The 26558-nt window shown below is 43.9% G+C and overlaps 1 protein-coding gene across 1 annotated transcript; it reads left to right on the top strand.

Moving 5' to 3' along the window:
* The first annotated feature begins 1025 nt into the window (after positions 1 to 1025).
* FBXO6 (F-box protein 6) lies at positions 1026 to 24438 on the top strand. Its single transcript, XM_089658151.1, has 6 exons — positions 1026 to 1360; positions 5198 to 5457; positions 10921 to 11047; positions 12597 to 12692; positions 16222 to 16357; positions 18980 to 24438. Exons 2-6 carry the CDS (start codon positions 5199 to 5201, stop codon positions 19166 to 19168), a joined length of 807 nt encoding a protein of 268 aa, XP_089514277.1. The 5' UTR covers positions 1026 to 1360; position 5198; the 3' UTR covers positions 19169 to 24438.
* Positions 24439 to 26558: the final 2120 nt, after the last annotated feature.

The raw sequence follows: 26558 nt of genomic DNA, 5'->3' as shown, positions 1-26558 counted from the left end.
AAAGTAATAGCGCTTATCAAATGGTGATATATATACTGGAATTTTATTTTTATTCACACTAGTAATGGTTGCGATCAGCGACTTATAGCGGAACTGCGGCGGACATTCTGACACTGGGGGGGAAGTGACTAACTGTCACGGACATCCCCAGTGACACCAATACAGTGATCAGTGCTAATAAAAAATAAAAATAATGGCACTGGGCAGGAAGGGGTTAACATCTGGGGCGATCGAAGGGTTAATTGTGTGCTGTTTCACATTATGTGCTCTGTGTGCTTTCAACTGTAAGCACACTGCCAGGGGCGGACTGACCATTTGGAAACTTGGGCACTGCCCGAGGGCCCGGGTCAGTAGGGGGCCCCATGAGATGCCCCTGGTACCTTTTTCATAGGCTTTTTTGAGTTTGGGCAAGGACACAGGGGCCCCATGATCCCCTATTGCCCGGGGGCCCCATGAGTTGTCAGTCCGCCCCTGCACACTGCTTTGTATGGCTGTGCTATGCAGAGCCATACAAAGCAGTGTGCTGGAGCTGACAGTGGAGAAATCTGTATTGTTTACATACAGTTCTCTTCCCGTCGGTAATACTCAGCGATCACCGGGTGCCATCGAGTAATCACCGGCCGGGACTCGGTGATTGACAGCCGAGGCCACGAATGGCAGTGCAGGGTAGAGGGCGTGCAGCTCATGCACGCACCCTACCCAGAACTGCAAAATAATGTGTATATGTGATTTTGCGCACCCATGCCACCCTGTAGCAGTATTTCTGCTATAGGGCGGACGTGAAGCAGTTAAATGAAAATCATACGATCTGGTATGGTACGAGAAACATTTTCATGCTTGTCCCTTCTAATAATTTCAGATGAAAGCTGTGTACTAACAATCAGATTATTGTGCGATCGCCTCGAAAGCAGTTTTATTTTTCGTATGATTTTCTGATCGTGTACACTATGCTTCCGGCTAGAAACAGAAAGTGAAACCTTCTCAGTGATGACTCACAGGTCACCTAAGGCCTTTCATCTTCTCTTACAGCTTCCCGGAAAGGCTTCATCTGAAGTCTGCAGAGACACCGAGCATGAGGGAGCCGGTGAAATAAAAGCTTGCCCACTCATTGAGGATCCAAAGGGCTGATCTATTAAGGGGCTCATCTATCGAGGATCTGATCTATTGAAGATCTGTCCTGCTGAGGATCTGGTCTATTGAAGATCTGTCCTTCTGAGGATCTGGTCTATTGAAGATGTGTCCTTCTGAGGATCTGGTCTATTGAAGATCTGTCCTTCTGAGGATCTGGTCTATTGAAGAACTGTCCTTCTGAGGATCTGGTCTCTGCCTTGCTGAGTTTCTCTGCACTACGGCACAACAGGTAAGTCACACATGCTCACCGGCCACTTTATTAGGTACACCTTGCTAGTGCCAAGAAAATCTCCCCCACACCATTACACCACCACCCTGAACCATTGATACAAGGCAGGATGGATCCATGCTTTCGCGTAGCTTATGTTAACTTCTGACCATACCATCTGAATGTTGCAGCAACCAGTCTACCCATTCTCCTCTGGCAACAAGGCATTTTCATCCACACAACTGCCCCTCACTGGATATTTCCTCTTTTTTGGACCATTCTCTGTAAACCCTAGAGATGGTTGTGCGTTAAAATCCCAGTAGATCAGCAGTTTTTGAAATACTCAGACCAGCCCGTCTGGCACCAACAACACAGGCCATGTTCAAAGTCACTTAAATCCCCTTTCTTCCTCATTCTAATGCTGGGTTTGAACATCAGCAAGTCGTCTTTACCACCTGTAATTGCCTAAATGCATTGAGTTGCTGCCATGTGATTGGCTGATTAGCAATTTGTGTAACCAAGCATTTGAACAGGTGTACCTAATAAAGTGGTTGGTGATTGTATAAAACACAAGCCCTATTTTATCATTTAATGTTTCCAAAACTCCTGCATGTAGCTAGAGAGCTGAAAAAACACGTCTTTATGGAAGCAGATTCTCCACTGTCCCAAGTCAGCTTGGTTCAGAGCCATCAAAGACATGCTGGTAGGTTAATTGATTCCTGTCCAAATTGGCCGTAGTATGTGTATGTATGAATGTGAGTTAGAGACCTTAGATTGTACGCCCCTTGAGGGTTAGGAACTGATGTGAATGTACAATATATATGTAAAGTGCTGTGTAAATTGACAGCGCTATATAAGTACCTGAAATAAATTTAAATTTTTTTTTTAAATAAATCAATGAGCGCACCAGCCACCCGATGTGACTTCTGCAGTACCGTTTATAAAAGGCAACTGACTAACCCCCGGTTCACATCTATGCGGCCGTGTTTTGCACGGGCCCGTGACACACAGGGAAAGAAGTCACTGCACTTCTTCCGAAAACGCAGCCCGCACGGGAACCTTGGTTCCCAGTATGGTTGCAGTTTCCAGTGCGGGCGGCGTGCCATTTGAATTAATGGCACCCGCCCGCGGGTCCGCATTTCTTTGTGCGGGTGGTGCTGATGCACGGATTTTCGTGCAGATCCGCAGCGGCACCACCCACACAGGTGTGAACCTAGGGTAAATAAGCATTTACCACTTTGGCGTTATTAGACGTATGGCGGTACAAAATCGGTTAAAGAGACAAGTGTTTCTAAAGGCCTCATGGCACTGAGATCCAATGTGTGGTTGGTCTCAGAGGCTAAGTGGAGTGGTGTCACCACCCCCTCCATCATGTAAGAATAGCCTAGGAAGTCAACGTAAGTCCCATGTTCGGAAATACTCCGAAGCACTATGCAATTTGCAGTGCAGGCTCGTAATGTGAACACAAAATGGGATGGGGGCACGTTAGAAAGACACTGTCACTTTGCCTATTTCTCACTAAGCCCCACTTTCTTATCTCCACTATGTCATGGCTACCCCTCAACATCACATATTAGAAGAAAGGGTATGCAATGTAATGCAGGCCATACATGGGTTGAATTTCAAACAAATTTTCTTTACAAAATTGGAAATTTTGTGCGTTTTATGAACCGATGGTGCCACCATTGATTTTGAAATTCAATCAACCAAGCCTTTAAAGCGGTGTTCCAGTTGATTAATAAAAAAATAAAAGTCAGCAGCTACAAAAACTGTAGCTGCTGACTTTTAAAACACAGACACTTACCTGTCCCTCGGTCCAACGGTGTTCTCACCACATCTGGTTTCTCCGGCCGTCTCCTCTCCCCTGCATCTTCAGTGTGGCCACCTGGCTCTGACATCTTGAGGCTTCACAGCCGAGTGCGCATGCGCGAGTAGGGCTGCACTTTGTGAATGGTCCTGTAGTCTTCTGGGACCTGTCACGTGTCCTGGAAGACTACGGGGAGGGAGGACACTTTCCACTTCCGATTGCCTTAGGCGATCACAGCGGAAGTGGGAACGGGTACCTGTCAAATTTGGGTACCCACTCCCCAAAAGGTGCCAGTCATTAATGGGAATTGGAGGACAAAGGCTTAAAGCAGAAATTCCCCTTTTGGGTGGAGATCCGCTTTAATTTCACCTCATGTTGCTACAGAAAATAATTTTGTGGCCAAGAATTCTTTTCTTTCCAGGTCAGCCCACGTTCATTTCTCTTTCAATTCATTTTTTCGCATGATTCTCCCATCATTGATTAGAAATTTGTTTGTTTTTCAAAAAATTTCCAACATGCACAATCACTCAAATTCGATGGTCGCTCAAAAATCGTCCGTTTCTGTGGCCCACTAATGGTGCAAAATTCGAACGAAAATTCTTAGAAAAGAATTTGGAAAGAAAATTCTTTTGGAATTTGACCCATGTGTGGCCGGCTTAACTTCTGCTCACAAAATTGAGCCACAACAGTCCAACCATTTGACATTTGATTTTATATAAGTCGTATATAAAAAAATACAGCATCTGAATGCCAAAACATACAGTTAGGTCCATTTAAGAGCTGTAATTCCTAAACCCTTCTTCCAATTTGGATGTACCTCAAATTAATCCTGAGAGTGTGCACTTTCAGCCCATATCCATTATATAACTACAGCATGAATATGTTTTGGTAAATACCTGAAAAAAACCTAGAATTGTGCCAATGTCCAAATATATATGGACCGAACTGTATATACTGAAACAAACAGAGCAAGCTGGATCAGTGTCCAAAGCTGCAGGCCACCAATAGGTTACTTAGCTCCTTCATTTAATGAGTAACTTGTATAATACAAAGTGACTTATACGACCTGTGCTGGATCTTCTGAAAACTGCTTGGTTTGAGTTGGAATAATCCTTTTAAAAAGCAAGTTCTTTAATTATTTTTTCGTTTTTTTTTCTTAGATGACAGATCCTTTTAATTAAAAAATAATTAATACTCGTGAGCCACTAGAAAGGTGCTTATTTACATTAAAAATATAATATAGTGTAACTTAGTGTATTATATAATTATATTAGATCGCAGGATACTTCGTTCACCCTCTCTAGGTGTGTATCAGTTGACAATATATTCCAATATAGTACCGCTACATCCCCCAGAGGAAGCTACAAGTCCCTGTAGCGCAACGCATAGGGGAGGGGCGGTGACGTCATCACGCATCCACAGAGGAACGGCGAGTATACACATTGAGGGCAGACACACCTACAAGGCTGACCCTATCGTGGTCTGGATACATTTTATACAAAGCGCAATTGTATCTTTAACAATGTGAGTGTAAAATCAGCGCACATTAAAACATCTTTAATCCCGGATAAGACACCATGTTTCTTTTCCCTTCTTTTCATGTTCCATCTATGGAGGATAAAGTCAAGCAGCTAGCTGAGAATGATCTAATGAAACGGCTGTGCTGAGGAGAGAGAGGCTCACGCTGTTAACACAGATTCATGGTGCAGCTTTGTTTGAATATTATTATTTAATCCATCACAGAGGAGGAATATCTTGTGGTATATTGAATGCTGTACCCATTTGGGTGATTAACACTATATTACAGAAAAGGAAAAATATTTTTCTTCCCACATATATTTTAGCACTAATGGTGCAACTTTGTTTGAACATTATTATTTAACCCATCACAGAGGAGGAACATTTTGTGGTATATTGTATACTGTATTCATTTGGGTGATTACAGAAAGGAATTTTTTCCACATATATTTTAGCACTAATGAATGGATTTTATTTTTTGATGATTTGTGGTATATATAGATCCTTTTAATACATTCCCATTTTGTGTGTAGGATGTTGAGTATCGTTCTCCTCCCAGAGGATGTTCTTCTGGAGATTTTGTTTTTGGTTCCACCTCTGGACTTGATCCTTCGCTGCCGGCTGGTCTGTAGGCAGTGGAGGGATGTCATTGACTCCTCGACTCTGTGGAAGAGAATATGTCATAGGATGGGACTCATCCCCAAAGACTGGAAACAACAGCCAAAAGACTGGAAGAAGTATTACTATCTCTGCAGCCGCAGACGTAATTTACTGAAAAATACTTGTGCAAAAGGTGAGACACATAGGCACGTTAGTAACGTAGTTATATGGGGGGCAGTACTAGGAGGCAATCAGATGTGCTGTATGCATCTCCTAGATTGTAAGCTCCAAGGAGCAGGACCCTCCTAACCCTCTTGTATTGAACTGTATTGTCTCCCATTATATTGTAAAGCACTGAGCAAACTGTTGTTTATATAAATCCTGTATTATAATAATATGTGCTGCCCCTCCTTTACTTTGTCCATTCCCAGGCTAGAAGCAGGGAGATCACCAAACTCTTTTGGTTAAAGGGTATGTAAACCCAAAATCTATTTTGAGTGATTTTGCATCATGACTCATTCTATATCGTTTTCTTAAAAAAATCATTTTTGTGATTATTTTGTAAAGTTTCTTATTTGGAGATCCTGCAAATGCCAACAATGTCTGTTTGCAGGCTGACAATGCTAAGCCACTTCTAGTAGCTTTTGGGCTTACATGCACTAGTAGAGAAAAGTCACTAAGCTGGATGTAAACCACAGAGCTAGATGGAGAGCATTACTAATCCTTTGTCAGATAATACAAATCCAATATAGGTATTTATTCTGTGTAACCAAACGCAACCACAGTCTTACTTATTTTTTATTTATTATGTAGTCAGGCTGAAAAAAATAAAATGGAGAAAAACATTTTTTTTTTGTTACTATGTGTGTGCTTAACAGTGCACTAAATTGCTTTGAGCCAGCAGCATGCTGGAGAGTCAGACGTCTGTGCTCACATATAGTCCTGCAGTCTGGGTCCACAGCAGTACAACACGCCCCCTTCACAGAGCTCCAATCAACAACACTGTTCAGGGAGCATAAGTCTTGTTGATTGGATTACTGTGCAGGGGGCGTGTCAGACTACTGCACCCTGTGTGAGAGCAGCAGTCTGGCTTTCCAGCATGCAGCTCGCACAGGAATATATACAGTTGCAAGAAAAAGTATGTGAACCCCTTGGGATTACGTGGAGTTTTGCATGAATTGGGCATAAAATGTGCTCTGAACGTCATTTAAGTCACAACAATAGAAGAACACAGTCTGCTGAACATAATACTACACAAACATTAGATGTCGCCATGGTTTAATTGCACATAACATGTAAACATTCACAGTGCAGGGAGGAAAAAGTATGTGAGGCCCTAGCTTAATGACTTCTCCCAGAGCTAATTGGAGCCAGGAGTGAGCAAACCTTGACTCCAATCAGTGGGATGATATTGGATGTGTTGCTGACAGCTTTTCTGCCCTTAAAAAACACACACCTGTTTTGGGTTTACTGGTTTCAAGAAGCACTGTCTGATGTGAACCATGCCTCGCAGAAAAGAGCTCTCAGAAGACCTACGATCAAGAATTGTTGACTTGCATGAAGCTGGAAAGGGTTCCAAAAGTATCTCCAAAAGCCTTGATGTTCATGTGTCCACGGTAAGACAGACTGTCTACAAATGGAGAAAGTTTAGCACTGTTGCTACTCTCCCTAGGCATGGTCGTCCTGTAAAAATGACTGCAAGAGCACAGCGCAGAATGCTGCATGAAGTAAAGAAGAATCCCAGAGTGTCAGCTAAAGACCTACAGAAATCTCTGGCACATGCTAACATTTTTGTTGACACATCTACAATAAGGAAAACATTAAACAAGAATGGAGTACATGGGAGGACACCACGGAGGAAGCCATTGCTGTCCAAAAAGAATATTGCAGCACGTTTGACGTTTGCAAAAGAGCACCTGGATGTTCCACAGCACTACTGGCAAAATATACTGTGGACAGATGAAACCAAGATTGAGTTGTTTGGGAAGAACACACAACACTATGTGTGGAGAAAAAAAGGCACAGCACACCAACATCAAAACCTCATCCCCACTGTAAAACATGGCGGAGGGAGCATCATGGTTTGGGGCTGCTTTGCTGCCTCAGGGCCTGGACGGATTGTTGTCATTGATGGGAAAATGAATTCCAGAGTTTATCAAGACATTTTGCAGGAAAACGTACGACCATCTGCCTGCCAACTGAAGCTCCGCAGAGGATGGGTGATGTAACAGGACAATGACCCAAAGCATACAAGTAATTCAACAAAACAATGGCTGCAACAGCACAGAATACGCCTTCTGGAGTGGCCCAGTCAGAGTCCTGACCTCAACCCGATTGAAATGCTGTGGCATGACCTTAAGAGAGCGATTCACACCAGACATCCCAAGAATATTGCTACACTGAAACAGTTTTGTGAAGAGGAGTGGTCCAAAATGACTCCAGATCGTTGTGCAGGTCTGATCTGCAACTACAGGAAACGTTTGGTTGAGGTTATTGCTGCCAAAGGAGGGTCAACCAGTTATAAAGTCCAAAGGTTCACATACTTTTTCCTCCCTGCACTGTGAATGTTTATATGTTATGTGCAATTACACCATGGCAACATCTAATGTTTGTGTAGTATTATGTTCAGCAGACTGTGTTCTTCTATTGTTGTGACTTAGATGACGTTCAGAGCACATTTTATGCCCAATTCATGCAAAACTCCATGCAATCCCAAGGGGTTCACATACTTTTTCTTGCAACTGTGTGTGTATGTATATATATATATATATATAGCAGCACAGTGGCTAAATGGTTAGCACTTCTGCCTGGCAGTACTGGGGTTTTTGGTTCAAATCCCAACCACGGCACCACCTGCCTGGATTTTGCATGTTCTCCCTGTGCGAGTTTCCTCTAGGTACTCCAGTTTCCTCCTACACTCCAAAGACAGGGTAGTAGGTTAATTGACTCCTGTTTAGATTGGCCCTAGTATGTGTATGTATGAATGTAAGTTAGGGACCTTAGATTGTACACCCCTTGAGGGTTAGGGACTGATGTGAATGTACAATATATATGTAAAGTGCTGCATAAATTGACGGCGCTATATAAGCACCTGAAATAAAATAATATATATATATTTACACACACACACCCCTATGGATAAGGAGATAGCACCAGTCCTCCTGTATGGGGCCCAGGCAGCAGGGTTAATAGGATATAGGGTGGGGGGAGGGTGGTGAGCGGCATGGTGGTGATGGGTGTGTCAATTACTGAAACTGATCCCCTGTATGGTTCTCTCTGCAGCAGCTGAAAGCTGGCTTCTTCTCCTCTCCCTCCCGCTGGCTTTCAGCTGCTGCAGAGAGAGCCATACAGGGGATCGGTTCCAGTAATCGACCCTCCCGCTGCACCCATCACCCTCCCTGTGTACAATACATTTTCCCCCAGCTGTCCTGAACCCCCCATGTGCCCCCACCCCTGGCAGTGCTGCCAGCTTCCCTCCTCTCCTTCCCACCTGCAGCTGCCATCACACAATCGGATCCTTCCGGATGGAAAGTGGGGGAAGGTTCCAATAAATATATCACATTTACCAGCCCCTTCCTTTCCTGAATTAACACAATGGGGTTGATTTACCAAAGACAAATAGACTGTGCACTTTGCAAAGCGCAGTTGCACTCTGCAGAAGTAGTTGCTCCAGAACTTAGTAAATAAGCAGAAGTTCTACTGATATCCGTCATGCAATCACATGCAAGCAACAAAGCTGTTGCAGCATTTACGAAGCTCTGGAGCAACTGCACTTGCAGAGTTCAACTGCACTTTGCAAAGTGCAAGGTCTATTTACCTTTAGTAAATCAACTCCAAAGAAAGATCGATATCAATCACTCTCTGTGTTCATTCATAACTGAAGCATAGTAAACCGTGCTTTTGTTTGGGAAGTGGGGTCCTGTCATGTTAGCTGTATGGGGCCCCGTGGTTTCTAACAGCAGCCCTGTGTATATATATATATATATATATATATATATATATATATGTGTGTCAAAAAGGTGGACAGCACAGACTGTGTATCCAGACTCCAATTTCCCATTCTCCCCATGCTGTATCATACCAATGAGTCACCACACTCCCAAAGGTTTCTTGGTTAAAGTTCATGTAAACCCTCCCCTTGTAATACTGCTCATACAATTTAAAAGAGAAATGAAAGGCAAAACATTTGTGCATAGATATACAAAAAAAATACAAACATTCTAAACACCTTTTTTTCTCCCTTTCTATAAGTGTTTCCATACCCTCTGTTCTCAGCTGCATAAGGAGATCAAAGAGCTAGGGGAGGAGAAGCAGCAGCACGCTGGTCTTCCCAGTGAATGGCTTTGCAGGGGGTCAGCACAAGTCTGATTATTGGAGGAGAGCACACTGAGTTCTCAGCACAGCTAGTGAACTGACCAAGCTGTGTTCTCATGCCTAGGGCGGTCAGTTTTTAACATTAAAGCAGAGGGACTGGCAGGAACACCAGGGATTTCACACAAGGAAGCAATACAAAGAAAACAGGATACTTTGTCATACAAGTACATGATACAACAGGCACGTATCGGGAATATGAAATGTTGGATTTACATATTCTTTAATAGTTACTTTGTTTGTAGCAAACATCTTCTGACATGCACATGCATGTCGGAAGAGGTTTGCTACAAATATAGAAAGTAACTATTGAGGAAGAAATGTTTGGGCGTGCGGTGACTTTGGTATGATTGATATATAGTAAGCCTTCAATTTCTATTTAAAGTGGATGTAAACCTCAGACATGAAATATGAACAAAGCTTATCCCTCCATAGCACAGGTGTCAAACTGGGGGCCCTCCAGCTGTTGCCAAACTACAAGTCCCATGAGGCATTGCAAGATTGACAGGTACAAGCACGACTCCCAAAGGCAGAGGCATGATGGGACTTGTAGTTTCGCAACAGCTGGAGAGCCGCCTTTTTGACACCCCTGACCTATAGTGTGTACTTGTCTCAATCCAGAGCACTAAGCGTCATTTCTGTCTGCTGCTTTGTTCCTCTGCTATCAGCATGAATCACTTCTGACAAGTTATCCTGACAAAAAGAAGAAAATGGTGACAGGAGAGGAAGCTTCAGCAGATTGACAGCTTAAGCTCTGTTCCTGTGAACTGTGTGGAGGGGGGTGTGCCTCTTCCCTCCAATCAGCTCTCAGAGCCCCCCTCACTGACCTCTGCAGTGTGTAACTTCAGCTTCCCACCCTCTATTTTGTTAACTCTCAGACAAGCTTTATAAATTCAGCACTTTGAACAGATGTACAGAAGAGAACACTGCAGATAAACAGGTACAACTTGTGTAGGATGATTTTTTTTCATCTCTGTGTATCACCTGAGGCCAGTCACTTCACTGGGTATATGGAAGGGTTTACAACCACTTTAAATGGAGTCTACTTTAGTTGTGAGGATTAGACAGTCACATACTATGGCAAATATGTGGTGAAATATCATATACCATAAGGTTTCTGTGCCAAATACACATCCCCAACAAAAATGATTGATGCTTGTCTGGTTTGGTTAAAATTTGGCTGAGGAAGTAAAACACGGGAAACATACAGTGACCAAAAAGTAGTTAAAAAATAGAATGCCTATATGTATTATTTATTATGTTGTATCATTGTAATCTGTTACAGAAGGGTTCAAGTTCTGGAAGTTAGAGAGAAATGGGGGTGATAACTGGAAGGTAGAGGTTCTGCCGGGCCAACATGGACAATGGCTTCCAGATGACACAATCACCAAGTACTTTGTAACATCATATGAGTAAGTCTGTGAGGGTTCTCATCCAGATCATGGGGTATGTAGTACTTGTTAGTCATGTGAGTAAGATATTGTTTAACTGCTTTCCCGCCACCCTATAGCAGAAATACTGCTACAGGGCGGCAGGGGTGTGCAAAATCATGTATATATTTCCGGGTAGGGGGCACCATTGGCGGCCTCACCTGTCGATCACCGGATCCCGGCCGGTGATTCCCTGCCACCACCCTGCGATCACCGAGTATCACCGACGGGGGAGAGACCTGTATGTAAACAATACAGATCTCTCCCCTGTCAGCTCCTGCACACTGCTTTATATGGCTCTGCCATACAAAGCAGTGTGCTTACAGCTGAAAACACACAGCTTACAGTAAAACACTCCCAGCACACGGTTAACCCTTTGATCGGCCCAGATGTTAACCCCTTCCTGCCCAGTGTCATTGTAGCAGAATAAACACATGTAGCAGAATACATTTTGGCCTACATTTATGAAGAAATTTGATTTTTTACATTTTTTTTACTGGATGCTTTATAGCAAAAAGTCAAAACTATTGTTTTTTTTCCCAAAATTGTCAGTCTTTTTTTGTTTATAGTGCAAAAAATTAAAAACGCAAAGGTGATCAAATACCACCGAAAGAAATCTCTATTTGTGGGAAAAAAGGACATAAAGTTAATTTGGGTGCAGCGTTGTATGACCGCGCAATTGTCAGTTAACGCAGCCTGGTTAGGAAGGGGGGAAAATCCTGTGGAGGGCACTTGGATAATATTTCAGAGGGAAGCTTGAGTTGTTATATTATTCATTATGGAAGCACAGGCCTAGAAGATAGTATACATTCTTGCATGCATGGAAGCTACCCAAGTACATATTATAGATTGGACATATGCTGGACGATATACTGTCTCTATGCTTGATATGAAGTATTTTGAACCAGACTCTGATGGCTGCTGTTCATTGTAATATGTACAAATATCATGCTGGATTTTGTTATCTGTTGCAAATATCTTTTTAACTATTCCAGTACGTAATAAATGCATCTCTCAGGATGAGCCAAGTTGCTGAGGAAAAATTCATTTTTTGGATAGAGGAGTTTTGCTTTCCATAACAGCTAGCGAACTCTTGCCTCAACAACAATATTTATAATTATCACTCCTCATTCATGATATATGACAACAGTCTAGTCAGGGCTGAACTAACTAGCACTGAAAAAGGAGGGGAGGACAGAGGGAGAAACCAAAATCACATGGTAAACAAGTGGTGACCCAACACCTCCACTAGATGTCAGAATACTACAGAACAATTACAATCAGATGCTGTTCAATACAAAACAAGAAATACATGTAAGTTGGACAGAAGAGCCAGTTTAATGCTTTCAGACAGCAAGTTTTTCCATGTGGTATTGATATGATGGAAGAAGGTGCTATAGGCTGTCTGTTTCTGAGTGAATGCACTTTTTTTTTGTTCCTTTTATTAACACAGTGGAACATTGGTACCTTATAGTGGAAGCCAGGAAAGCTGTACGGCATGCCTGGGGTAACTGTTGTTGGTTTTCCTTAGGATATGTCTGAAGTCTCAGCTTATAGACCTCAGGAAGATGGGATATAGTAAGGAATTGATGGACCGGGACCAGCCAGATATCGTCATCAGAGATTGGTGAGCAACAAGGTTTTTCAAAACATATAATGAATTAAATAAAAAGCTGCATGGAAGTGAACTGCATATACATTCACAAATCTGTCTATGAACATTGAGATCTTGAAACTGACCTGCTGGTTATAGTAACCATTGTGTGCCCTCCTCCTGATATTTTATATACAATATTCACCTGTGAATGCTATTGAAAGCATGCAGGAGCCTTTAGGTCAGTGGGGGGGAGGGGTCATTTTGAAAATTATGAAGGACTGACACTTCCAGAGGGCCACACAATAGCAGCACATTTACGCACCTCAATGGCCAAAAATTTGAGGCCTGCTGCATTTTTTGCAGCATATTGCAATGTGCACTGAAGAAGTTGGAGAACAATAACCCCCAGCATTGGTGTCAGTGAGTGCAATAATAACCCCCAGCATTGGTGTCAGTGAGGGCGATAATAACCCCCAGCATTGGTGTCAGTGAGTGCGATAATAACCCCCAGCATTGGTGTCAGTGAGGGAGATAATAACCTACAGCATTGTTGTCAGTGAGTGCAATAATAACCCCCAGCATTGGTGTCAGTGAGTGCAATAATAACCCCCAGCATTGGTGTCAGTGAGTGCGATAATAACCCCCAGCATTGGTGTCAGTGAGTGCGATAATAACCCCCAGCATTGGTGTCAGTGAGGGAGATAATAACCCCCAGCATTGGTGTCAGTGAGTGCAATAATAACCCCCAGCATTGAAGTCAGTGAGGGCGATAATAACCCCCAGCATTGGTGTCAGTGAGGGCGATAATAACCCCCAGCATTGGTGTCAGTGAGGGCGATAATAACCCCCAGCATTGGTGTCAGTGAGGGCGATAATAACCCCCAGCATTGGTGTCAGTGAGGGCGATAATAACCCCCAGCATTGGTGTCAGTGAGGGCGATAATAACCCCCAGCATTGGTGTCAGTGAGGGCGATAATAACCCCCAGCATTGGTGTCAGTGAGGGCGATAATAACCCCCAGCATTGGTGTCAGTGAGGGCGATAATAACCCCCAGCATTGGTGTCAGTGAGGGCGATATTAACCCCCAGCATTGGTGTCAGTGAGGGCGATAATAACCCCCAGCATTGGTGTCAGTGAGTGCAATAATAACCCCCAGCATTGGTGTCAGTGAATGCAATAATAACCCCCAGCATTGGTGTCAGTAAGGGCGATAATAACCCCCAGCATTGGTGTCAGTGAGGGCGATAATAACCCCCAGCATTGGTGTCAGTGAGGGCGATAATAACCCCCAGCATTGGTGTCAGTGAGGGCGATAATAACCCCCAGCATTGGTGTCAGTGAGGGCGATAATAACCCCCAGCATTGGTGTCAGTGAGGGTGATAATAACCCCCAGCATTGATGTCAGTGAGTGCAATATTAACCCCCAGCATTGGTGTCAGTGAGTGCAATATTAACCCCCAGCATTGATGTCAGTGAGTGCAATATTAACCCCCAGCATTGATGTCAGTGAGTGCAATATTAACCCCCAGCATTGGTGACAGTGAGTGCAATATTAAAGTGATAACAAAGGCAATTGCAAACAAACATGCCATACTTACTTGCTCTGTGTAGTGTACCTCCTCTGCTAGGGTCCCCCACTGGTACTCCTGACCCTTCCCTCCTGCCGAGTGTCCCCAGATCAAGCAGCTTGCTATGGGGCACCCAAGCAAGCCCGCTCCTGAGCAACTGCTCTGCATGTCAATTCACACAAAGAGTATTTCCATTCACACACTCGGCCCGCACCCTCTGTCTCTTAATTGGCTCACTGGCTGTGGCTGACATCAGTAGGAGTCAGTGAGGAGGGAGAGTCCCTAGAGAGCAGAGGAGTTTATGCACATTGCTGGATCGCTGGTAAATATTAGAGGGGCTGGAGGGCTGTTGCACACAGAATGTTTTTTACCTTCATGCATTCTATGCTTGAGCTTTTACAACCACTTTAACCCCCAGCATTGGTGTCAGTGAGTGCAATAATAACCCCCAGCATTGGTGTCAGTGAGTGCAATACTATCCCCCAATATTAGTGTCAGTGAGTGCAATAATAACCCCCAGCATTGGTGTCAGTGAGTGCAATAATAACCCCCAATATTAGTGGCAGTGAGTGCAATAATAACCCTTAGCATTGTTGTTATTGAGTGCACTAATAACCCCCACCATCGGTGTCAGTGGACACAGTATTAACCCTCAATATTGATGTCAGTACTATTAACCACCTTCCCAGGATTGTAGTCACTGGCACACTGAAGAAGTTGGAGTACAATAACACTCAGTATTGGTGTCAGAGCAATAATAGCCCCCAGCATTGGTGACAGTGAGTGCAATAATAATCCCCAGCATTGGTGTCAGTGAATACAATAATAATCCCCAGCATTGGTGTCAGTGAGTCCAATCATAACTCCCAACACTGGTGTTACTGCATGCAATAATAACCACCAGCACTGGTGTCAGTGGATGCCATAATAACCCCCAGCACTGATGTCAGTGGATGCAATTATAACCCCCAACACTGGTGTTACTGGATGCAATAATAACCCCCAACACTGGTGTCAGTGGATGCAATTATAATTCCCAACACTGGTGTCAGTGGATGCAATTATAACCCCCAACACTGGTGTCAGTGGACACAATAATAGCCCCCAACATTTGTGTTAGTGTAACAATTACCCCCAGCTTTGGTGTTACCGAGTATAATAATAGCCCTCAACATTGGTGTCAGTACTATAATATCCTCTCCAAGTTGGTGGTCACTGGCAGTAAAATTTACCCACACCCCCCACATTTTTGCTCAGTGGCAGTGAATTATAACCTTCCCACCCCTCCTACACTATTGTTCAGTGGCAATGAAAAGTAAACCCTGCACCCCCCCTCCTCCACTCTCCCTGAATTGTTGGTCAGTGGCAATAAAGTTAACTCTCATACCCCCTGCATTGGTGGTCATGGCAGAGAAAGTCAACCTGCATCCCCCCTTCCTGCATAGGTGGTCATGGCAGAGAAAGTCAACCCGCATCCCTCCTTCCTGCATTGGTGGTCATGGCAGAGAAAGTCAACCCGCATCCCCCCTTCCTGCATTGGTGGTCATGGCAGAGAAAGTCAACCCGCATCCCCCCTTCCTGCATTGGTTGTCATGGCAGAGAAAGTCAACCCGCATCCCTCCTTCCTGCATTGGTGGTCATGGCAGATAAAGTCAACCCACATCCCCCCTTCCAGCATTGGTGGTCATGGCAGATAAAGTCAACCCTCATCCCCCCTTCATGCATTGGTGGTCTTGGCATTGAAAGTTAGCCTCCTCATTCCCCCCTTCATATTGGTGGTTATGTTAAGTGTACTCTAAGCTGAACATAAATCTTACAAGCCATTGTCATATTTGTCTCTTTATGTCCAACTGCCATTGATTGGCAGAGGATAGTGGGGGTACAGGTGATGATCAGATTAGTCTATGTCTATGACCACACCAAAGTCATAGCAGAAGCTCTTCTTTATGAAATCTTTTATGTCATTATTTCCTTTGGATGTCCATACAGGTTTGCAGCTAGGGCAGATTGTGGCTGCGAGTACAAAATAGAGGTGCATCTGTTGTCTAAAGACAAGAAGGTTCTCTGTGAATTTTCCCCGGAACCGGTAGTTATACCGCAGTGGAGCGATGCCCTGTGGCAAGAGGTAGGAAGTGACTGCATGTGATTTTGTTGCATACATAACCGCTGGCTCGTAGCTCAGATACACCCTAAATTTACAGCGGTACAAATGATATGGAAATACTTTTTTGCTAAAAATTCTGGTAAGTTTCATGTGCAGTAAAACATTAACTGCTGGTCTAGTGGTTATGTACAAATACTTATCACTGATTGTGTAAAGAAACTCTGTAAGATTGTGCAGTAAAATCCATTATTTTTCTCTTCCATTACTGCCTGTTAGCTGCTCCCTCTGCTAGAAGCCCAATTTGTGGGCGTTCCATAGCACAAGCAGAACTCCCACCACTTCTTCTGTGGCCACACATATTGGGCTCATCTGACATCATTAGCACTGATGTGTGTACAACCACGCTGGACCTGTGTTTGGTTAGGTGATCCTAGTATAGATGTGTGCATGTGAAAGCCTCAGTCATACACATCCATACTAGGATCGGCTAAGGCAAGCGTTGGTTTCAGGCTAAAATGTTCATTAGTCACGGGGTGAGTTTTTCTGACGCTGGCATCTCTACCATCCAATGCCAATGGCGTTCTACACGTCATCTTGGATCGGCTCCACTGAGTACTTATGGCCTTATTGTGTTTGGTTAGGTATCCAGTGGAGGACAGAGATGATTGGTCCTTCAAAGGTTTCCATGGCTGATGGGTTTATGGTGTTGGTGAGTCTGGTTTAGGTCTCTGGCTGCTGCCTCTCTAAAAGTGACTGAGAGATGTTCTGGGGGATGATCTAGAAAAGGTTCAGAAGAGTGGCCAATGTAGAAGTGATTCCAACACACTATTTCCAACGTACCCGTTCCTTCCTGAAGAAATGGCTGTGTGTGTGCTGCAGTGATCACAGGCAGGAACCATAGATAGTCGGAGCAAAAGAACATCATCAGCACACCATGGATATCCAGAATGGGTCCAAAGCTTCAGCAATCACATTGTTAAAGCAGCAGCAACATTTCGGAGCCTCACAGGACCTGTATGAGGCATGTGACAAAGTGTATTACAGAAAATAAACTATTTTAAAGAACCATCCACCAATCAGTGAACAGAAAATGAGCTCATTATGATGTCGGAGACAAGCGCTGTCAGTCAGCACTATTTAATTATTGGTATCCCACAGAAAAGTGTGGTGACAGTAGTGGAGGGAATAGGCACACTGTTGGCCACACTAGGTTTGGATCCACCATACCTGTCCATCATCCTTTCAAAACAGAAAGTTCTACATGGGAGGGACAGGATAAAAAAATGTGTGTGGTGAGACTTCTACTTTAGGTTGACTATAAGCAGGGGTGTGGATAAGGGGGGCCTCTGCACGGGTCCCAGGCCAGCAGGGGGGCCCATGCAGATGGGTAAATCGGATGTGGGCAGGGATTGTGATCAGTTTGTGGGGGAAAGGGTCAGTTATTGGAACCAATCCCCTGTATGGCTCTCTCTGCAGCAGCTGAGAGAGCCATACAGGGGATCGGTTCCAGTAATTGCCCATCCCCTTGTACCCATCACTCTCCTTGTGCACCATATGTTTCCCCCTGCTGCCTAGGCCCCCCTGTGTGCCTCCACCCCTGCAGTGCTGCCGGCTTCCCTCTTCTCCTTCCCACTGGCAGCTGGAAGCACACAATCGGATCCTGCACGATGTAGAGTGCAGGAAGGGTCTGGTAAATATGTCACATTTACCAGTCCTTTCTTTCCTGAATGAACATGAGTACATGGTACAGATCAATCACTGTGTTCATTCATAACTGAAGCATAGTAAACTAGTCTTTTTTTTGGGGGGGGGGGTCTGTCAGGTTGGCTGTATGGGGCCCCGTGGTTTCTAACAGCAGCCCTGACTATAAGTCTAAGAGACTGCAGACAAGGGATACCAGGAAAGAGAGGAGATAGTGCCATGTTATTGAGAAAAGGGAAATATCAACTTACAATATTTTATCAACATAAAACAAAAAAATACCCAAGCACAATCCACTCCTATAAGTGAAAACTCAAAAATACAGAAATAACCTGTACCGCTGCTGACACTGATGTGTTCCCACAAGATGGATAATATGAAAATTGTATAAACTGGGGCCGTGCAGAAATAATATATCAGGTGAATGTGTACAAATATATAGAACAGTATCATATGTTCACTGCTATAATAACTAAAATAAAAGAATAACCTGAAAAACAAAGTGTCTGTGAATTTTCCTTACAAAACTTCCTGGAATCAATCAAAAAAAATTTTGTGGACTAAAGGACAATACACGGGAACTTTGTTTTTCATATCATTCTTCTTTTTTAGGTATTATAGCAGTGAACATATGATTCTGTCCTATATATTTGCACACATTCACCTGGCATATCATTTTTGAGCATTGCACTGCACTAATTTATTTTATTTTTTTTATATTTTATTTTTGCTTGAAAAATTTATTTTTACATTTTTAAAAAAAGCTTGTTTTTAGCACCGATCATAATAAAAAAATCCTGAGTCGCTGAATACAGAAATCATTGTTAGATGGGCCAGTTAGACATCCCAACAAGTCTTGAGACAATGTACATCTGTATGTATGAATGTGAGTATCTATATAAAACATGCTTCATACATGTACGGTGTCTCCTTCCTCCCCAGATAACCCACACATTTCGGGACTACGGACCAGGAGTGCGCTATATATACTTCAGTCACGGCGGGAAGGACACGCAGTGGTGGGCTGGCTGGTACGGGGTGCGTGTCACCAATACCAGTGTCACCGTAGAACCAGAGGACCTGAGAGTGCAGTCTGTGACACCCCACACACTCCAGTACTGTATAGATTAAAAAGAAATCAAAGTACTGAATCAAAATGCAGAATTTAAGGCTGAACACTAGGCAAACAGCTAAATAAACAGATGAAATACATCAAAAGTGTGTGTGGGGGGGGAGGGATTAGGAGACCTGATTTTTATCTGCTACCATTCAGTAACATTTTACAAGTCTTGTCCCTGCCCTAGCCTGTTAATGGACAGTGAAAGAAAAAGCAGCAGACTGAGCTCATATCCCTGTTACTCTGCTTTCTCCTCCTATCAGCATGCCTGTTAGCGCATGAGCCCTGCAGTGCAACTGATTGATTCTTTGTGCTGCTTCTCCCTTTCCCAGTTTGAGCTCTGCTGTATATGAACCGCAAGAAGCTGATACCAAATCAAATTAAGGTATTTACACTGTTTGATTTAAAAAATGCATGTATTAATGAACACAGAGTCTGATTATTTTTTTGTATTTAATTTCTGCCTGGAGGTCAGCTTTGAAACAATTGTATTTATTTATTTTTAGTTGTTTTTTATTGCTGTCTGTCCCCACTGGGGTGATTCACTCTATCTGTCCTGGTGACCAGGGACAGAATGTGAGGAGAAATAAAAATGTTAGATTGTCACGACAAAATGAGGTGAGGGGAAATCCTCCAATGTGGAAACCTGTTCCAGTGAAAACTTTCTGAGAGGGGATTTTCCATAACTTTACGCCTTGTTCACATGGGTGAACTTAAAGTGGAACTGCACTGCATCTGAGCACCACAAACCAAAAACACCATTTAATTCATTTTTAATATTCAAAGCTAACCCACCCATTCATCCATGTCTTCATTTTGCTGGGAAATCACTTTGAAAAACACCCCCCTAGCATTTTTGGCAGTGGCCATCTTGAGTAAGGGCAGATGATTCATGTAGCATTTACTTCCTGGAATCCATCTGCTCTTAGTTCAGGCGTGCAGGCGGGAGGGTGTGCTTAGCTGAGAAAACCCCTCCCAGCCCCTTTGAAGAGCCCTGGGATGTATGACATCATTTGCCTAGGCATGAAGCCAGGAATTAACTGAAGAAATGTTAAAGGAAAGGATAAAACAAGTAAAAATGGCTTTAAGTACCATCTCTATGCTGATGACACACAAATCTATCTTTCTACTCCTCACCTCACCCCTTCAGTCTCCTCTCGCATTACTAACCTACTAAGTGACATATCGGCATGGATGTCGCTCCACTTCCCCAAACTCAATCTTTCCAAAACTGAGCTCTTAGTATTCCCTCCAGCCTGTGCCCCCTCTCCTGACTTCTCCATGAAGACCAATAATACAATCATCAGTCCCTCCCCTCATGCCAGGGTACTCGATGTAATCCTAGACTCCCATCTGTCTTTTCAGCCCCAAATCCAATCACTGTCCAAATCTTGTAGACTTCACCTCCGCAACATCTCCAAGATACAACCGTTCCTAACCTCTGAAACCACTAAGCAACTTATTCACTCCCTTAGTATATCACGCCTTGACTATTGTAACTCCCTCCTCATTGGCCTACCTCACCGCAGGCTATCCCCTCTTCAGTCTATCATGAATGCTGCTGCCAGACTCATCCACCTTACTAACCGTTCCATATCTGCCAATCCACTGGCTTCCCATTGCCCAACGGATAAAATTCAAAACCTTAATAATCACATATAAAGCCATTTATAACTCTGCCCCAAATAACATCACCAACCTTGTCTCCAAATATCACCCAAACTGTACTCTCCGCTCCTCGCATAACCTCCTACTCTCTAGCTCCCTTGTCTCCTCCTCCCATGCTCATCTCCAGGACTTCTCCAGAGCCTCCCCCATCCTCTGGAATGCTTTACCCCAATTTATCAGACTACGCCTAGTCTGCTCACTTTTAGGCGATCTCTGAAAACCTCTCTCTTCAGGGAAGCCTATCCTGCCCTCAGCTAATAATGGAATCTTCTACACCTCCAACCAGTCCATCCCCCACAGTTATTACCTTTTGTACCACCAGCCCCTCCCTCTTAGATTGTAAGCTCCAAGGAGCAGGGCCACCCTAACCCTCTTGTATTGAACTGTATTGTTGCTGTATTGTCTCCCGCTATATTGTAAAGTGCAAACTGTTGGCACTATATAAATCCTGTATAATAATAATAAAAAAATAATATACCGTCTTATCTATTTACTAATGCTAGCAGCAGAAGGATTTAAAGTAGTCAATGTTGCCTGAGAGAGTGAAGTTTTGCTTTAAGCATACGCTCATGCAAGGGCCATGTTTTCCTGCATGGGTATGCAAGGTGTTCCTGTATCCCCGTGCAGGCAGTCCCACTCATGTCAATTGGAAGGCAGCGCCTGCATGGACACAGCTCTTGCTCCCAATTTGACAGCCATGCAAGTGTACAGACATTGTGTGTTTGGGACCATGCACCCATACCCACATAGCTGTCATTGGGTGCAGCAGTCATGGCTTTTCAGCCACTGTGCCCCAATTCACATGAATGGGAATGCCTGCAAGGGGATACATGAACACCTGTGCATCCCTGTGCAGTAAAACACGGCTCTTACACAGGTGTGCACTTAAGTAATCCTGTGTGAATGAAGCTTTCCAGTTGTATCTTGGGAATAGCATATAGTAGGCTATTCTCTTCAACAGAACACAGCAAAAAAAAAACAAACAGCAATTTTAACCATTCCCTGCTCAATTTAAAATTAAAAAAATGTTTTCGATTTATTTAAATATACTTTAACCTCCCTGGCGGTCTGATTATGTCAGTATTTCTGTGCTCAAAGCGGTACATTTTTTTGCATGGAAATATGTCGTTTTTTTATTATAGGCCTGTAATTCTTAGGAATAACTCACTAAAATCTGTCCGAACAACAGTCTAGTAAACATCCCGGGTATGATAAAATTTGAAACACGAAATCATAACATAATAAATAATCATAAAAAATAATATCATAATAATAATACATTTAATTCAATAATATAATCAAACCAAAAACACTGAAATTTGAAATAGAGCTCCAAGTTCGCACATCACTGAGCAAAGTCGCAAAATCGTTTTCAGTGTCTGATGACGAATTTCCCCACAAATCATTATCACTCAATTCTGCAAGTGGTTCTGATTTCCTATCGCTGTTCTCTAGCTGGTCTAAAACCACTTTTGACCTAAAGGGACGCTTTTTGGACACCATGGACGTTTCTCAGTTTCCAGGCAGAAAGAACAGTAAAAATGCAGGCAGGGCGCAGGACAAAGCACTCGGGACAAAATGTATGTGAAATGGTTTGATACAGTAATGTTTTACTATGAGATTTTAGCGTATTGAGTGAATGTCACTTTTAACATTTTTTAATTTCCTGCTGGTTCCGTCCCCGTACGTCCCGACGCTCACAGGGAACGGAACCTGGAAGATGGATGCCGGCATCGGCTGGAGGAGATGGCCAGGAACACTGCAGGGGGGACATCGCGGGAGCGCAGGACAAGGTAAGTGATTGAGGGAATCCCTGAGCAACTCTGCAGGGTAATCCCGAGTGTAGCTCAGGGTTACCGCTTCTGGTACTGAACGTTAACCCCGAGCTACACTAGGGAATACCGCCAGGGGGGTTAAGGGGTCTGTTTATAAAAGGTTTGTCAGACAAATGTCAAACACATTGGTGAATGCAGTACAGATTCCGGGTTCAATTTCTCGAAGAGTAATCCCTATGGACATTAACCCCATCTACAGTCCAAAATTATTATTATAATTATACAGGATTTATATGGCGCCAACAGTTTGCTCAGCACTTTACAATATAAAGGGAGACAATACAGCAACAATACAGTTCAATACAAGAGGGTTAGGAGGGGCCTTTTTATGTGATAGACCAACACAAAGTGGCACATAATTGTGAAGTGGAAGAAAAATGATAAATGGTTTTCAAAATTTTTTACAAATAAATCTGTGAAAAGTGTGGCGGCATTTGTATTCAGCCCCCCGGAGTCAATACTTTGTAGGACCCCCTTTCACTACAATTACAGCTGCAAGTCTTTTTGGGGATGTCTCTACCAGCTTTGCACATCTAGAGAGGGACATTTGTGCCCGTTCTTCTTTGCACAGTAGCTCAAGCTCTGTCAGATTGGATGGAGAGCGTCTGTGAACAGCAATTTTCAAGTCTTGCTACAGATTCTCAATTGGATTTAGGTCTGGACTGTGACTGGGCCATTCTAACGCATGAATATGCTTTGATCTAAACCATCCCATTATAGCTCTGGCTGGATGTTTACTGTTGTCCTGCTGGAAGTATTCTGCAGACTCTAAGGGGTTTATTTACTAAAGCTGGAGAGTGCAAAATCAGGCTCACTTCTGCATAGAAACCAATCAGCTTCTAACCTCAGCTTGTTTAATTAAGCTTTGACAATAAAACCTGGAAGCTGATTGGCTTCTATGCAGAAGTGAGCCTGATTTTTCACTCTCCAGCTTTGGTAAATGAACCCCTAACAGTCATTCTTCTAAGATTGCCCTGTATTTGGCTCCATCCATCTTCCCATCAAGTCTGACCAGCTTCCCTGTCCCTGCTGAAGAAAAGAATCCCTACAATATGATGCTGTCAATATGAGACAATACAGCAACAATACAGTTCAATACAAGAGGGATAGGAGGGCCCTGCTCCTTTGAGCTTACAAAATGCAGTATGTTTTCTCATTGAGCTATTTTAGAAAACTATACCGCTTGTGGGGCACTAGATGGTGGTGATGATAATATAAATTATTCCGTAAGAGAAATTACGGCCAGAATTCATGCAGCATGCACAGAGGTGTGTGACATCCGTCCACGCTTGCAAAAGGGATAAGCATTTTTTGTGTATTTCTAGAATGTGTAAATGCGAACCCAGCTTTAGATTGTAAGCTTTCATGAGCAAGGCCCTCCTAATTCTCTTAGACTGAATTGTATTATTCTCTACCATCCTCCATTTTGTAAAGCACTGCCCTCCAAAAATCCTGTATAATAATAATAATTTCATAATGTTGTACATATAATACATCTGCATAAGTTTCATAGTTGCACATCATTTTATAAATCTAGGTTCGGGCTTTTGCGTGTCGGAAATGTGTGAAAAATCATGCTTTCCAGACCAGCAGAGAAACACACTGCCATGTAGCAAACGCATGGTGGTGACATTAACCACTTCAAGTCCAGACACTCTCACCCCCTTCTAGTCCAGGTCAATTTTCAGCTTTCAGCGCTATCACACTTTCAATGACAATTGCGCGGACATGCAACACTGTACCCATATGAATCAAAGAGTTAAAATATACGCCTAACAATGTGTAATGTGTGTTTTATTGTGTGCTGCTTTTACTATGACATCTCTGGTTCTCATCTCTGCTTTGCATGCATCCTAAACAAGGAGGCTTGCAGTATGTTTTTCACTTTGTCTACACAGGCCGCCCGTCCGCAGTACACTGCAGTTGGGTGGTCCGAAAGTGGGTATGCCACATCTATTACACCACCTATGAAAGATTTAACCAGGCACCCCTGCCACACAGAAAAAAACAGGTTGATGATCTAGTATTTCTCAACTGCATTGTAACCATGCATTAATAGAGAAAAACAAAACAGAGGGCGCACCGGCCTTGTGCATTACCTTTAAAAATATTTTTATTAAATTTAAAATAAGGTATTCTACTCACAAAAGTACATAAATATAAGCACTTCATAAGATTCGCACTGTGTTTCTGAATGGTGATGAGAATGATGGACATCCAAAATTTCTAACGCGTTTCGAGGACTAGCCTCTTCCTCAGAGCCTAGTCCTCAAAAAGCATCAGCAATTTTGGATGTCCATCATTCTCATCACCATTCAGAAACGCAGTGCAAATTGGACAGAGCGGTCTCATATGATGTGCTTATATTCATGTACTTTTGTGAGTAGAATACCTTCTTTTAAAAATATGTTTACTAAAGGTAATGCACAAGGCCGGTGCACCCTCTGTTTTGTTTTTCTCTATTAGTACTTTTGGACTCTCAGGTTCTTTGAGGGCAGCAAGGCGTGCATATTCTTTGTGTGATCCCTATGACATAGAGTCCATCCCTAGGAGTATTTGGGTTTTTGTCAGGGAGCGAGGAGCCAGACACACAAGGAGGTGCAATTAAAGGTAGGTTTATTATACAAAAACAAGACAGAGTCTATGCAAGTCCAACAGCAACAGCGGATGACTTGGTAGAACAGTAACCAGGAAGGATGGTCGCCAGATCCGGGGTCAGAAGCCAGGAAGGATGGTCGCCAGAGCCGGGGTCAGAAGCCAGGCAGGATGGTCGCCAGAGCCGGGGTCAGAAGCCAGGCAGGATGGTCGCCAGAGCCGGGGTCAGAAGCCAGGAAGGATGGTCGCCAGAGCCGGGGTCAGAAGCCAGGAAGGATGGTCGCCAGAGCCGGGGTCAGAAGCCAGGAAGGATGGTCGCCAGAGCCGGGGTCAGAAGCCAGGAAGGATGGTCGCCAGAGCCAGAAGCCAGGAAGGATGGTCGCCAGAGCCGGGGTCAGAAGCCAGGAAGGATGGTAGCCAGAGCCGGGGTCAGAAGCCAGGAAGGATGGTAGCCAGAGCCGGGGTCAGAAGCCAGGAAGGATGGTAGCCAGAGCCGGGGTCAGAAGCCAGGAAGGATGGTAGCCAGAGCCGGGGTCAGAAGCCAGGAAGGATGGTAGCCAGAGCCGGGGTCAGAAGCCAGGAAGGATGGTAGCCAGAGCCGGGGTCAGAAGCCAGGAAGGATGGTAGCCACAGCCGGGGTCAGAAGCCAGGAAGGATGGTAGCCACAGCCGGGGTCAGAAGCCAGGAAGGAGTCTTGCCAAAGCCAAGTCGGTATCCTGGAGAGCAATGAGAAACTGAACAGGAGCTTGCTGCTATGCAACAGACAGGACACGAATGCAATGGACAGCTACAAACAGCAGACTTATATGTGATAAGTCGCCACCTCCTGTGGGAGGAGCCACAGAGGGCTGAAAGCATAAAGGATCCCACAATGCTTTGCAAACAACTAAGATGGATGCCAGTACATGGAGCAGCACAAGCCCTGAGGAAAGGTAGGACCTTGACAGGTTTCCACTTTCACATCATTGTAACCATGCAGCCTGATCACTGATCCAACACCAGCTGTCTAAGAGCAGCACCACATGGTGAGGTCATTACACAGTTTTCTTCTTCGGTCACCATAATCCCTGTGTTTAATGTATAGGATTGTTCATTGCAGTAGAGCGTGATTGGACACACCTACCCTTCCCATTCTGGGTCCTGGTGTACAAGGGATTTGAGGAAGCTAACATAAAAACATTCAGGCTTTATGCACATTGGTGCTTAGCAGCTCCTGTGTACCGAGGTGTCAAATAGCCGGGGCTCTCAGGGGGCCCCGGGATCTGCATGTGCCGTGTCCAGCCGCCAATACAAGTCATCACTTGTA

The sequence above is a fragment of the Staurois parvus genome, unplaced genomic scaffold (genome assembly GCF_062004578.1).
Source record: "Staurois parvus isolate SC_StPar_1 unplaced genomic scaffold, SC_StPar_1.0 ptg001053l, whole genome shotgun sequence".
Taxonomy (NCBI): Eukaryota; Metazoa; Chordata; class Amphibia; order Anura; family Ranidae; genus Staurois; species Staurois parvus.
Note: the sequence above shows the minus strand (reverse complement) of the source record. Positions and strands in the feature narration are given on the sequence as shown.

What these genes read in the sequence shown, in the direction of transcription:
- FBXO6 (XM_089658151.1), top strand. Translation starts at nt 5,199, where the DNA reads ATGTTGAGTATCGTTCTCCTCCCAGAGGATGTTCTTCTGGAGATTTTG. An exon ending in GATATCGTCATCAGAGATTG is followed by an intron (nt 12,693 to 16,221) that starts GTGAGCAACAAG and finishes ATGTCCATACAG; the next exon opens with GTTTGCAGCTAGGGCAGATT. An exon ending in GCGATGCCCTGTGGCAAGAG is followed by an intron (nt 16,358 to 18,979) that starts GTAGGAAGTGAC and finishes CTTCCTCCCCAG; the next exon opens with ATAACCCACACATTTCGGGA.